General features: G+C 38.8%; 1 protein-coding gene across 1 annotated transcript in view; it reads left to right on the top strand.

Moving 5' to 3' along the window:
- The window catches only part of LOC102915298 (fatty acid desaturase 2-like protein FADS2B), a 37,476-nt gene that overhangs the window by 5,095 nt on the left and 16,641 nt on the right, over positions 1-15,740 (top strand). The window contains exons 2-4 of the mRNA XM_006989669.4: positions 4,695-4,805; positions 11,522-11,719; positions 14,760-14,861. Coding sequence (XP_006989731.2) covers positions 4,695-4,805; positions 11,522-11,719; positions 14,760-14,861 — 411 coding nt within the window. The remainder of the gene's footprint in view (positions 1-4,694; positions 4,806-11,521; positions 11,720-14,759; positions 14,862-15,740) is intronic.

Raw genomic sequence — 15,740 nt, 5'->3', positions numbered from 1 at the left:
TAGGCAGCCAAAAATAACCCCTTGCCCCCACTTCCTGAGTGCTGGTTTACTTATAAATCTGTGAGCTACTATGTGAGAAAAGTCACATTCTACACATGCCTTGTTGGATAACATTGAAATTCTCTAGGTGTTTTATGAGTTTTTGTTTGTCTCTTAATCAACATCTTTTGAGAAATTTCAACCCTTATCAGACAAACTATTAAGTCTTAGCCATTTGTCCTCAGTTGGAGACCTAACACTAGCTATGTAAATAATAATAATAAGTAATTTATTGATATCGAATTGCAAAAACTAAGCTCTGAGTCACTAGATTAGGTCCTGAGTAGACTGTATAACACCTGAGTAAATAATGAAATAATGAGCACGTGGGGAGGAGTAGGTGATTTGTGTGGATTTACATAAAGACTGAGGCTTCCGTGGGAGGGGGCCAGGTCAGCAAAGACACTTGCCACCAAGCCTGATTCTGCAAGTTAAAGAAGAAAGCATTGACTCGAAAAAGTTGTCCTACAGTTTTTTTTTCACGTATGTGCCATCATGCAAGTGTGTGTGTAAACACACGTACACACACAAATGATAACAATCATAATGACAAAATGATTAGTTAAAATTTAAGTAGCTTTCCTAACATGAGGCAGCCCACCCCTCTGCTGCCCTCTGTGGTAGGGGTTAGGAAGCAGGCTGTCTCTGGGTGGTTGCAGTTCCCTAGACACCAGGTTTGGCAAATGGAGTACTTGCTGTATTTCAAGCCATCTTCCCATCTTGGCCTGGTGGCTTTGTGCAGGTTATAATCTATACAGCAGCATTTAAACTAAAAATATCAGAATTTTCTCGGAGGCTTTCTAATTTTACATACTTTGACTGTCTGTTTCCATGGGGAATTCTGTTGCTTTTATAATCAGTAAACAATATAATCAGCAGTAAACAATCACCGCCCCCAGGAAAGAATAGCCATAGATCAGAAGCTTCCAAAGTACTTGTAAACATAAAGTAATATTCAATCTTCATGTCTTGTTGGTACGATTTTTGGAAATAATCAGTTTCAAGATGAGCTGCAATATTATGCAATTTATGGTGATCTTAAAGAGCAGAGTGATGATTGAAAAGGGAGTAAAAAAAAGAGTATAGGGGAAATGGGAGCAGCGTATTATTCATGCTTCAATCATCCCGACTCCTCATGCAGAACAGTTCTGCCTACCCTACTCATCAGGGGTGTATTCACTACATGTTTTATTCTAGGCACCATGGTAGATATTAGGGCTGCATTAATCTATGCCTAGTACACAGTCTCAGTTTCAAAAACTCACTAACAAAGCAGCAAGTACAGCTTCATTACAATATAAAGAAAAGCTTTATAGTCAATGAGATGTCTCATAGGTAAAAACAGTTGTTGCCAACTCTGATGTCATGAGTTTGATCCCTGTGATGAACCACATGGTGCAAGAAGAGAACTGACTCCCACAAGTTGTCCACTATCATCTATGTGTGTGCTCCCCCACACACTAAATAAATAGATGATACATATTTTCTTTAAAAAAAAAATGAACAAACGGTTATAAGCTTGCAGGAGTACTTGTGAATAATTTTCCTGCATGTGCAAGGGGCATCAATATCTAACATTGGTATAAAATTGTAAGAACCTTTGTGTGGAGAAAAGTGGAAGAAGGAAGTGAAAAGAAGAATATAGATCTGTGAACATTCAGAGCTCTATTTATTCCATACAAGGCTCCAGTAGAGAATATGGTCTATGAAGGGCCAGCCTGAGGAAGCAGGATGGAGTCAGAGGCAAAGTGCTTCATGAGACTAAAGTCTAGGAAACTCTGTTGCCATCTGTCCAGAAAACACAGGCTGATTGTAGTACCATCGCAAGGTCATGTAGCAGCATGTCTCTCAGGAAAAGGATTATAGATATTGATGGCTGGCATGGATCTTTAGGGTGTTATTGTTCTATTTAGCCCCAAATTCAAACATTAGCTCTGCTGCTCCATGTGGTATATGGAGGAAATATTTCCATCCCATATTCCTAAAAGTTTGATGTCTCTCTGTACAAAAGAAACAATAAACCCCCACAGGATTAAGCCTGTAGCTATGAGCTGGTGTGCTCCTTGTACATATGGAAAATTCTGTAAATACTGGCACTTTCCCCTGTTCCCTTCATTTCACTCCACCTCCTTCAGCAAGAGCATACTTGCCTAAGAATGTGGGTAACAGAACCTGTTTTTGAGGGCTTCCAAGTAGGGATTTCACAACTTAGTATATGGGTTCTGTTAGAAAAGCATTGAGTATTTCAAGATTAAATAAACTCCTTTGCTGTACTTCCTCAATAATACAAAGAAAAGAGATCTGCAAATCAGCATGCTTACTCTTCTGCAGATCTCTGTGGCTCCTCAACATCTGTCCCCAGAGCACAGACTTCTGATCACCCCTCGGGTTCAAAAGTAACATGGCACTCAGAAGAGTAAATTATCAACAGCTTCAAATTCTGCTGGGTTACATTCTTATCGATGTGTGCTACAGATTTTGAATTATATTGTATTCTTCTGTACTCTGAAAACTGACCCACCAATATGCTTTCCCATTCTAATCTGCTCAGAAACAGCAGACTGATGATTCAATCAGTATATATCATCATAAGATCCATAAATCACTCCCTTAACCACTGAATAATTCTTTCCCTGGTTAAGAGAATTAAACTTGCAGCCACTCAGATTCATATGCACATAAGCCATATTTTCACAAAATGTGAAAAATTTAAAACATCTTTGAAACAATGTAGCCCATTGTTGTCCAAAGGTTTTGTGAGAAGTGTGCACAGTATAATGGACCTATAGCCCAGAAGGATTCTAGCATTCGATCTATGGACCTTTTGATGAAATCAATCTACAAATCTATTGCACACTTCTAATTATCATATTCATCATATATGCACCTTCTCAGAAGTAAGCTTATGAAAAGTTCCATGGGGTTGGAGATCTAGGATTCAATATATTCACTTGTATAATTGGAACCCACTCCATATTGGTTGTTAAAATGAATATAGGTAGGTAGATAGATAGATAGATAGATAGATAGATAGATAGATAGATAGATAGATAGATAGATAGATGTTGATATAGATAGATATACCTGAATTGTGTATTAAAGAAAAGGTAGATAGTGAATTCCTATCTCTGGTGGAACATATAATAAAGAGATGGTTAACAAGGACTGTAAAGTGAGGCCTGCCTGGAAAAATGACTCTGTAGCTAAGAGTAAATATTGCTTTGGTAGAACTCAGTTCCTGGCACCCATATCCAGCAGCTTACAATACCCTATAAGTCCAACTCCAGGAGCGCTGATGCCTGCTTGTCGCCTTTGCAGCCATTCAAACTCATATGCACATATCCATACACATAATAGATAATAAGACAAATCCTCTTTTTAAAGTACTGTATAAGCCGGGTGGTGGTGGCACACTTAAATCTCAGCACTCAGAAGGCTGAGGCAGGTGGATCTCTGTGAGTTTGAGACCAGTCTGGACTACAGAGTGAGTTCTAGGACAGCCAAAGAAACCCTGTCTTGAAATACAACAACAACAACAAATTTAAGTACTGTGTAGTTAGTATATGCCAATCAGTATTTTAATTAATTCATCCAAGCTTCGTAATAACTTATTAATTGAGTGGCAACTATCACTACCATTTAGGGAAGAAAATACAAAATATATGTAAGGCAACAATGTGTAAGGTTCACAGGTGCACAGGCTGCAAACAGCAAAACCAGAACTGAAGTGTAGGAAGTTTGGCTTTTAGCAACCTGTGCTATGCACCAACCACTGCTCCAAAATGTTTGGATCCCACCCATATAATTCAAGGTACAACTTTGGCTGTATTTCTTCAGTTTTAATCACTGCAACCTCAGTGTCATAACAGCAAGAAGCTGATCATCTTCATCTCATAAAATTTTCTCTCCTCTCCCCGCACCCCCACCGCAAAAACCTATAAAAATACTTGGGAGGAAAAAGTCTTTTACAATATAGGAACTCCACTGCTTCCCACAGTGATGTGGAATTGCTACTTAGCAACTTTATTTCTATGGAGTGATGAGAGTCCTTCAATGCTGAATGCAGCTGAGAGTATACTACTTTAGGCAGCCCAGGACTCAAGGATTATGCTCTCCTAATCCTTTGTGTCTGTATTTTAAGATGTTGCTATCAAATTTAATCCACTGTTTTTTGGAATAACTAATCGAAGAGGCCTCATTCTTCTGAACCTCAGTCAAGAGCTGAAAGGAAGCCCTCAATAGAAAAATGTAATTTTTGTAGACAGTCTTGTTTACAGCATGCCCTAGACAGTTTAATAAACTTTCACATGAAACCTGATACTGGACTTCAAAGACTCACCATGGTAATTAACTCAAGCAACTCTTCCTTTCCATGCTTAAGAAAAGAAGCAGTGATGTAATCAGTGTTCTAGGAATTGCCTGTCCCTAGACAAACAGTGCCTGTCTGGGTGGGTCACCAGCCTCATCCTCTTATAGAAGGGTCTCAAGGATGAAACTGATGAATCACCTTGAAGCATCAACATGGGATTAGAAGCAAGTGCTCTGTGGTAGGGTCTATGCTGTTGCCAGTTTGGGCCCAGGATGGGCAAGGGAGGAGCAGATCTGTGGATAAACACATCTCTTGCAAATTTCTAACACGTATCTCTGTTTTACAGGATGCCTTCCGGGCCATGCACCTAGATCTCAGCATTGTGCAGCTGTACCTTAAGCCACTGCTCATTGGAGAACTTTCTCCAGAAGAACCCAGCCAGGAGAAAAACAAAAATGTAAGTACAGCTTCAGGATCCAATGGCATATAAAGATTGGTGATAAGGTATATTTTGAGGTCAAGTTACTGTTTTCTGTGAGAATATGAAGCTGTAGTAAGGTACAATAACTCCTTATTATCTTAAGGGTGTACATCCTAAGACTTGCCCTCGAGTGGAGGCCTGAAATAATGGGCAATATGAGCAGTATCTGCAAGCAATGTGAAGCTAGGAGAGTAGATATGACTACTAGGATGTCCACAAAGTAACTGGACAGATGGTAGTGTGTACATTGATAGACACAATGGGTGAAGGGGTAATTCGGGTTAAAGACAGGGTGGAGCAGAGTGGCAGGATGATATCTTATCGTTATGCTCGGAGCAATGCACAACTTGCAAAGTCTGTTATTTTCTCTTTCCTATATTTTGACTACGAATGACTAAAAGTAAGTGAAACCACAGGATAGCAAGCAAGCACTATTTTTTTCCTTTTATTGAAGTTAGAGTTTCTTTTCTCGTATAATATATCCTGGTTATAGCTTCCCTCTTCCTCTACTCCTCCTAGTTCCTCTCCCACTTACCTTCCCATCAGGATCCACTCCATTTTCTGTCTCTCATTGGCAAAGAACAGGCTTCTCAGAGATAATAATAAAATATAATTAAATAAACATAAAAACCATCACATGAATTTGTAGAAGACAAACTAACAGAAGGAAAAGAGCCCAAGAGAAGGCACATAAATCAGAGACCTACTGGTTCACACACATGGAAGCCCCAGAAAAAGCACTAAACTAGAAGACATAATGTATATGCAGAGCACCTGGTTCAGATCTGTGCAGGATTTGTGCATGCTGCTTTAGTCTCTGTGCATTTATGTGAACTTGGCTCATATTGATTTAGAGGGCCTTGTTTTCTTGGTGTCCTCCATTTCTTCCAGCTCTTACACACTTCCTGCCTCCTCTTCCTTGATGGAGATATCCAATTTAGGGCTGAGAATTCCAAAATCTCTCTCAGTCTCTGTGTAATATCTGTGGGTCTCTGTGTTCCCTTCTGAAGGTGGAAGCTTTGCTGATGATGGCTGAATCAGAGTATAGCAGATTATCATTTGGAATTATTTTAACACTATGTTTGTGGTTTTATTTTTGTTTTAGATCAGTATTTGGTTTTACTCTATGTCCTTGAGCTACCTAGTCTCTGGTTCTTGGTCACCCAAGCAATGTCAAGTATGGGTTTCATCTCATGGAGTGAGTCAAAGCAGACATTGGTTGGGTACTTCCCACAAGCTTTATGATATGATTTCTTAGCATATCTTACAGGCAGAACACTGTAGATAAAAGGGTTTGTGGTTGGCTTGGTGTTTTCATTTCTCTTTTGGTAGCATGCAGAGTACCTTCCTGCACCTAAAAATACAAGAATGTAGAGGTGAAGGTAAATTAGACACCAGCTCAATTTCTCCATGTTCAATGAGTTGTGTAAGTGCTGTCTTCAACAATGGACCCTTGCTGTCAGTTTGTAGAGAACAATCTATTGGCTTGACAAGAGCCTGAGTTATTTGAGGACTTCCATTGGACCCTGTTGGCTAAAAACTCAATAGATGTATGAGGATCAGGTCCTGGTGCTGGAAACTTCATTTGGTGACAAGAGATGGTCAGTCGGGACTCTGTCTCCCCTATTATTTGACAATTTCATTTAGATCACCTTCATATATGGTTATCTTTTAGGAAGTTTCAATTGTATTCGTTTTCTATACTATCTATCAAATGTCCCTTAATTCTAGCTGTCTCTCGCCATATTCCCTCCCTCAAGCCCCTTTCCCCTCCTCTCTTGATCCTCCCATTCCAGTCCCTCATCTATTCATCCATAATTATCTATTCTATTTCCCTTTTCTAACACGATCTATATGTTCCCTCGAGTTTCTTATTCTATATCTACTCTCTGTAGTTTTATGGATTGTAGCTTGGTTATCCTTTACTAATATCCACATATAAGTGAATACATACCATACTTACCTTTCTGGGTCCAGGTTAACTCATGTAAGATGATTTTTTTCTAGTTCTATCCATTTGCCTGCAAATTTCATATTTTTTTAATAGTTGAGTAATACTCCATTGTGTAAATGTACCACATTTTCTTTATCCATTCTTATATTGAGAGACATCTAGGACATTTCCAATTTTTGGCTATTATGAATAGAAAGCATCGATAAACATGGTTGAGCAAGTGTCTCTATGGTAGAATGAAGCATCCTTTGAGTATATGCCACCAAGAGTGATATAACTGGATCTTGAGGCAGATGACCCTCATCTTCCTGAAGAACCCCCACACTGATTTCCATAGTAGCTGTACAAGTTTGCACTCCCACCAGCAATGGAGGAGTGAGTGTTCCCCTTACTCCACATCCTCCAGCATGAGCTGTCACTTGTTTTATTGATCTCTAAATATGTAGATTCTGCATATTTCAAATATCATAGTTTTCCTTGGAAGATTTTTCTTTATATATATATATATATATATTTAAATATGATCATATTTTATTCTCAGAACAAAGCAATGGAATTTATAGCACTTCATCCTATATAAGATCTCTATCTCTAAGCATTTAATTCATGCCAAGCAACTCAGACATGGTTTTATTTCTGTGGCTGCTTTTAATTATGTGTTTGAAGCTTAACTAAGCCGAGCTGCATGGGAACAGAGACTCAGAGACTGTCTCATTTATTCTTGTGTCCTCCAACCTTCTACACAGGATCAGACATGCAGCGAGACATCTACAATTAGCTGTTGAATGAAAGATATAAATAAATCTTAACCATGCCCATTTTTATATGTGGGGAAATGATTATTTATGAAGAATAACTTGCTTTCTGAACACAGCTACTTTGTCAAAGAACTGGGCCTCAAAATCATTCCTTTCTAGTCCCACAGGTTCTTAACTTCCTCAAGACAGGCATTACTCTTTCTTTATTGGTTTGACTGTTTTAAATACTGTCATCTAATGGTTCTACATGACTAAAACTTTGCTGGGGTGATTTTACATAAAACATAAAGGGATTTTAATTAATAACAAAAATTCACTTGTTTGAAATTTATTTTTGTAGAAACTTAACTGTGTCTGATATGTAACCAGAACTCATATGTACAGAGTAATGACCCATATAGTACTATGAAGTAGAGTAAAAGCTTTGTTCACCGTTTTTTAAAAAGAGAATATGGACACAAGAGACAAGACTACTTTGAGGGAATGAAGTTGTTTTGCTCATATTTGTAATACTTGGGTTCACTTTCTACACATGCATCCCACAGAGCTACACACCAAATGGCATAGCTGTCGCAAAGACTGGATTCTGAGGGTGGACAACATGAGTCTCACCTTAACCCTTCTCATCTCAAACCCATTTAAGCCCGTTCTCAAACTTCTCTGAGCCAACTGTTTTTCTGTGTAAGATAGTGTTTAAAACATAGTAAATGCTCTACAATAAAGATGTTATCATTATCATGAACACAGTGGTGGTACTAGAGCTTACAAACCTCCATACATGTCCCTACCGCTTGTAGCGGGTGACCCTGGATTTAAACGTAATAGCAAAGGTTGTTATTCCTAAAGAGTTTCCAAAAGGAAAAGCAAATTCAACCAACTTCTGAGAGCTGAGGGATGATCGTTATTTAAACTATTGTTCTTCTCTGAGAATTAAGGTGGACTGAATTTTCTGTTTGACAACAACTGTGTGACTACTTGAGCTACTACTATAGAAAACTGAGTGTCAGGAGGTGTGAGCTTAAGTCCAGCATCTAGGACTGGCTTTTTAATTATTTTGAGGCAGTTGCTCTTCTGAATTTCAGTGACCTTCTACTCTGTATAATTATACTGGGAAAGAAAAGGCTAGGAGAAACCCTAGAGACAAATTAATATCAGAAGCTCATTAAAACTGCCTATGGTCACCATAACTCCAAATCTGATGATAGTTGGACATTGCCTTATGAGAATTTTGGGCTGACAATAGGTCCTTTAAAAGTTCCACCAATCACAAGTGTGCCCACGAATATAAAAGCATGTGATATCCACAAACAGTTAGGGGATATATTTAAACAAATGTGACCTTAAAAAGCCATCATAAGCTACTTCTGTAATTTCACAGCTTGGTGATTGTGTAATCCTAGAACTAGGTTCTGTGATACTTCTTATTCATCTATCGATCTCCCTGAAGAAGAGGCCCTTCATATCTAGATGAAAAATTCTCACCAGTGAAATGGATACATAGTGTATGTCTCTGAAAACAACACACAATTGGTACCCTTTAGCCAAGGTTCACTTTCTATAGTTTTAGTGATCTATCATCAACCAAAGTCCCAAAACATTCCATAGAAAATTCTAGAAAAAGTCAATGCATTTGTCCTCAGTTATTCTGAATGAAATGATGAAATTTTTACCATCCCCCATTATTCTTTTTAGGATATGAATCATCTGTTTATCCAGTGTATTTAAAGTGTATAATTAGCTACCAATTTATCTTTTTAGTCATCCTGGTTATGAGATGGCACAATCTTTGGTCTCAGACATACACTGATAATTTTGGTGTGTTTTCTCTTTGAGTAAAGGAATCTACTGTGTAGTCTTTTACACACCCCATAACTCTTCAAAAACTCCTTCTTCCATCTTCCTCCAAATTCCCTCTCCCCGATTCTTCACCACATTCCCTATCTCCCTCTTTCTCTTCTATAAGGGAGAAGGAATTTTTAATGTGAGGCTTCTGGCCATGACAGAACCTTCCCTAAGGTGATTTCTAAGCTTCAGTAGGAGATGGCCATGCAAGTCTTAACACTTGAGTATAAAAGTAAACTCAAGCCAACTCTGAACCTTCCTAAGAGGAATTAGGGGCAGTATCCCACTCACAAAATTCCACATCTTAAACCCCAAACTGGTCAGAAGTATAGATCTATTTATTGGAAAGTTGTCCCTGAGAATAAAAACTTATGATGTGTATAAAAGGTTAGGTAAACATCATTGCTCCTAATTTTAACTCTTTGATTCAAAGAGAATTTCATAGAATTTTCCATAAGGAAGTGTAAATGTTAACGTGTTTTTCCTCTGCCTCTGACTATACAACCTAATAATAAAGCTAAGATTTGAGGCACCAGTTACTCACAAAGAGATAGATAATATAGTTTAAAATGTCTTCAATGGACCACACGATGTCTCAGCAGGTAAGGAGTTTGCTTCACAAACCTGACAACCTCAGTTTGATTCCCAGAACCAGTATAAAGGTGTAAGAAAAGAGCCAGCTCCACAACACCTTTACTCTGGCCTCCACATGCATCTGACATATGTGTAACCCCCCACAGACACACACAAAATAATAATAAATATTTTTATTAAAAAAAAATTCATTTTACATACCAACCACAGATCCCCCTCCCATCCCTCCTCCCGCTTGTCCCAGCCTCCCCTCCCCAACCCACCCCTCATCCCCTCCTCCAAAAGGGTAAGGACTCCCATGGGGAGTCAGCAAAGCCTGGTACATTCAGTTGAGACAAGACCAAACCCCTCCCCCTGCATCAAGGCTGAGCAAGGTATTCTACCATAGGTAATGGGCTCCAGAAAGCTGGCTTATGCACCAGGGATGAATCCTGACCCTACTGCCATGGGTCCCTCAAACAGACCAAGCTACACAACTGTGTCCCACATGCTGAGGACCTAGTCCAGTCTCATGCAGGCTCCACAGCTGTCAGTTTAAAGCTTATGAGTTCCTACAATCTTGGTTCAGTTGTCTCTGTAGATTTCCCCATCATGATCTTGACTCCCCTTGCTCATATAATCCCTCTTCCCTCTCTTCGACTGGACTCCCAGAGCTCAGCCTTTAGCAGAAATATCACTTAGGTTAATGTGTATAAACATTTGGAAATCAGACCAGTTGAGAGTGTGGCTGGAGCAAGAGAAAAGTAACAGGATTTTAGAGATGTATGAAAGGAGTATGGGAACGGAAAAGAGAGATCTGTCAAAGTAATACCAGCACTAGAAGTCTCATTTCAAAATTCATTGGTGTAACTTAAAAACGCATGCATAAGACCCATGTGCCCAGACCACGTTAACCAGCAAACACACACTGATACTAACAGTCTTCTTCCCAGGGGATCCACTGAGAGCATCTTTGAACGTTTATCCCTCAAGCTAATCTACCTAGAACACATTATTCTTTGTTTACCTTCATCTGTAAGTGATTCACTTGTATGCAGTAAATAATTAATGATTGAAAGAGCACTTGCACACTATAGTAGTAACTATGGTAGTACATCCTCATGAACAACAAGTTCTCCCAAACGTAAATAGAGTTCAACTCAGCATTGAAATGATGGTTTCAAAAGTGACTGTTGGGCTTTATACATATTACAACTGCCCCACTTTGCCTCCCCCCAGCCCAGAAAACAATTGCTTTTACCTGCCCTCCCTAACAGATGGGGAAAGATTTGCACATCGTAACTCATTCTTTCTTGCCCATAAGAAAAAAAAAAAAAATATATATATATATATATATATATATATATATATATATATATATATATAATCACCATTTTTCAAGTATTTCATTTGTTTTAAGTTTCATTGTCATTGGTTTTAAATTCTAAACAAATATATTCATATTAATAAAGTAACTCATTACTAACTTGGTAACAACTTGCATTCATTTATCTTCATCCTTCATATGAAGGAACTAATTCCAACCTTGAATATTCATTTCACAGCCACAGTTGGTGGAAGATTTCCGTGAATTGCGCAAGACATTAGAGACCATGAATATGTTCAGTGCCAACCTGGGGTTCTTCTTTCTCCACCTTGCACAGATCTTGGTTTTGGAAGTCTTAGCATGGCTAATACTACGTCATTTTGGCACTGGCTGGACTGTTACGATACTCGTTTCTTTTCTTCTTACGGTTTCTCAGGTAAGCAGGTGTCGTCAGCTTAGGCAGCAGCCTCAGAGCGAGCCTTGGGTTTTTTCATCCTTCTGTTTTTATTTGAAATCTTCATACATGCATTCAATACATTTTGATCATATTCATGTCTCACTATCCCCTCCTAGCCCACTCAAGACACCACCTCGCCGGGCAGTGGTGGCACACGCCTTTAATCCCAGCACTAGGGAGGCAGGGGTAGGCAGATCTTTGTGAGTTCGAGGTCAGCCTGGTCTATAGAGCAAGATCCAGGAAAGGCACAAAACTACAGAGAAAAGACACCACTTCATTGTATCTCCCTGCCAACATCGTGTCCTCCTTTTTAAATGATATTTTCAGCCCACTGGGTCCAATTAGCACTTTCCATATGCACAAGGATGTGGGATCATACACTGGGACACTTGGAACCTACTGGTGGCCACACCCACAAATTAAAGTGACTCTCCTTTTCCTAGAATCCAGTAGCTCCTCAACTAGGGTGGTGCCTCAGGAACCGCCTATTAACTTGTTTAATCTTGTGCAGCTGCTATGTGTCACGTGTGTAACAGACATGTCATATCCAGAGGACAGCAGTTCATAGCTCTCTTCTTCGTCTTCCATTTCCTACATTTTTCTGTCTCCTCTTCATCACTGTTCTCTGATCCTCTGTAGAAGGGCTGGTATACATCTTAGCACACTACTCATGAGTCTTAACATCTTTCCAAAGTGTTGGACTCCAGTTCTCTCATCTATAAGATGAGGATAACAATGGATATGGAATTACTCTAAAGAAGACTAGGGGTGTTAATCTGGAAACAAGGTAGCACAGTATCTAGCATATGGTAATGGTTAAATGAATGGCAGTTGATATTGTTCACCCAGTTTTATCCCAATTATAATAACTAAAATTCTATCCTCAACCATATAGCATCCATCTTTATCTTTCATTGATTAGTCCGCCATCCCTTGCCAGTCCATTCATTATTCAAGGGGGAAAATTGCAACTTAATATATGAGATTAAAAAAACACATGCACTCCAGTATAAATAACATCAGCAAATGGAACTTAGACCATTTGATAAATTTTTGTTAATTTCTATATGCATGTCCAAATGTGACCTCATATAAGCATAGGCTGTGTACAGATATGAAAGAAAATTCATATGTTCCCTGTCCTGGAAAAAGGAGTCCTCCAGGACTTAGAGAACCACTCAGAGGAATATTGCATGGTAAAAAGGGGAAAGCAAGTGCTTCCGGAACAGGAAGGGGCCATTCATTCTTGGTGGAATTACTCAGGAAGGTTTTCCAGATCCCAGAATTTTTACATCAGTTTATTTCTTGAAAAGTCAAATTTCGGAGATGGCGAGTGAACGGTCATGAGCTTCTTGCCCACTGTAGCTTCGGCGTCTCAGCACAGAATCGCAGTAGAAGAGGCAGTCTCTTCTCTCTCTCCATCTTCTCGTGAGATTTTTTTGATCTTCAGCTACACTTTGTGAGAGACCTTGTAATCAAAGGAGATGGCTAGCAATGTTACCAACAAAACATACCCTCGATCCATGAATTCCCGTGTATTCTTTGGGAATCTCAATACACTTGTGGTCAAGAAGTCTAATGTGGAGGCAATCTTTTCAAAGTATGGCAAAATTGTGGGTTGCTCTGTGCATAAGGGCTTTGCCTTCGTCCAATGTCTGAGGCCGGTGCAGATGACTCTGCTGAGGAGGGTGACCTGCTGGATGATGATGACAATGAAGATCGGGGGATGACCAGCTGGAGTTGATCAAGGATGATGAAAAAGAGGCTGAGGACGGAGAGGATGACAGAAGCAGCGCCAATAAAGAGGATGACTCTTAAGCACATAGTGGAGTTTAGAAATCTTATCCCATTATTCATTTACCTAGGCGATTGTGAGAGATCAAAGTAACAGCAGATCCTCTCCCCTAGAACTTCAGCACATTCTCACTGTTCACCTTCTCCTTATCCTTCCTGTTTTATTCATAATTGCCCTGCGCCTAGTTCCATTTTCACTTCCTTTGATGCTCCTTAGTAGTTTTGTTAAGTCTTACCTTGTAAGTTTTGCTTTTAATTTTGATACCTCTTTGACTTAACAATAAAAAGATGTATGGTTTTTATCAGCTGCCTCCAAAATAATTTCTTGGTATGCAGGGAGTACAGTTCTTCCCATTCCTATGGTTTTGGTAGTTGCTTCCCTAACTGCAGAGGCAGAGCAGCTTTGCATTATAGGTGTGTGTTTTCCCTCACATGAGTGGGGCTGTTCAACACAAATGTAACCATGTATTTTTGTGAATAAAAGTTGGCATGTCAAATGCATCTTACAGGAAAATAGTGTAATAGTCTTAATATTTGTTTTCTAAAGTTAATACCATGGGTTATTTTTGTGAACAGCCTGATGTTTGGGATCTTTTTCTCAAAATAAACAATTCCTTATTAAACCAGGAATTTGAAGGGAAAAAATGATTTTTATTACAATTATTTGCTTTTTTAATCGACCTCCACAAATCTTAAGTTTTTATTAAATAAATTTTCTTGAGCATCATAAACAAGTCAAATTTCTTTATTGTTTAGAAAGTCCATTTTTAGAAACAAATATTCATTTGATGCTTAGCATAAACTTGACCCTTTAACATAAACTTTGACCCTCGCACAACACCCCCAAGGGTTTGTTATTATACCCAAGGAGAATCAGACAGATCACTGAGGGTCAGAGCTACTCTACTGTACAACTTGCCCAGAGTTATTCATCTCTTAAGTATTGATGATTCCAAACTTATTAGGCACTAAGGTCCATGCATGAACTTCATACTCCACCACAGAAGACACCAAAGGGTAACAAAAAAAGTGTTTAAGGCAGGAAAGACCACTAGTGTATTTAGATGGAGATTATAGAGTTGGTGATGTGTGTAGGAAATGGAAATTAAACTTGGATGGAGATCAGATAAGACCTCCTACTATCCTCTGTCAGGTTTGAAAGTCTTGTAGACTTAATGATTCCTTCTTGATTTTGTAACTTCTCTAACTTTCTTTTCTTTCTTAGGCTCAAAGTTCATTTTTACAACATGACATAGGACACCTTTCCATGTTTAAGACGTCCAAGTGGAACCACCTGATGCACAAATTTGTAATGTGTCACCTCAAGGTACAGGATATGAGGAAGCATGATGGAGATTGTGACTGGAACTCCCTAAGGCAGGGGTTACTCTGTCTTGTATGTGTACTCAAAGCAGAAAAAAGTGTTCTGACATTCACAAATGAGTAAAAATGTCTTTACAAGATAGGTTTTATATATAATAATATTTAATATAGCATTGCAAAATCAAATTTTAAATTTTAAGAAAAAAAGTGTTTAGTGTTTATGTTTTTATGATTCTGATAAACTATTTGGCTCAATTCACATTGTCCTAAGGAATGTTCACAGAAGAATATTTGTGTCCTTAAAATTGAGATATGCACTGGAAAATCTTAGAAGGGATGTGAAGGTTTTCCTTGGAGAATTCAGCAGACCTAATTAATCTTGAAAGGTTGAGGCTAAGTACATAAAGGAAAAATGCAATACCAGAGAACATATAAAAACTAAGATAAAGAATAGGTGAGGAAGGTGAGGCAATTCTACTGAAGAGGATTACAAAACAGACTTCTGCTAGAGTTAATAATAAAAACTGACATTATTCTCTAAGAATGGAATGAGTTGTCTTATCCAGCAACTATTGAGTTTCCATAGCTCTTCAGTAAGCTTCTGTGCATGAATGAGTGAAAGAACAAAAGAACAGAGATGATAGGACTGCTGTGTGAAGGGCTTTTGTCTCTGGCAATGCTCAGTATGCCATCCCAAGACCACCATATCTATCTCTGGCCTTTTGTAACATTAGGAGATAAGTTAAATCTCTACTTTTCTCTGACTGTCTTCATTTTTCACCATGTACTCTGGCTCTAAAGGTGAGAAAATGCCCCCTCCCCACCAAAACATCTCAAACAAATCCTACCATTCTCACTAGAACGCCATAGGAAAAGTCCTCAG

The sequence above is a fragment of the Peromyscus maniculatus genome, chromosome 4, assembly GCF_049852395.1.
Source record: "Peromyscus maniculatus bairdii isolate BWxNUB_F1_BW_parent chromosome 4, HU_Pman_BW_mat_3.1, whole genome shotgun sequence".
In the NCBI taxonomy this organism is placed as follows: Eukaryota; Metazoa; Chordata; class Mammalia; order Rodentia; family Cricetidae; genus Peromyscus; species Peromyscus maniculatus.
This window is presented reverse-complemented; position numbering and strand designations above follow the sequence as displayed.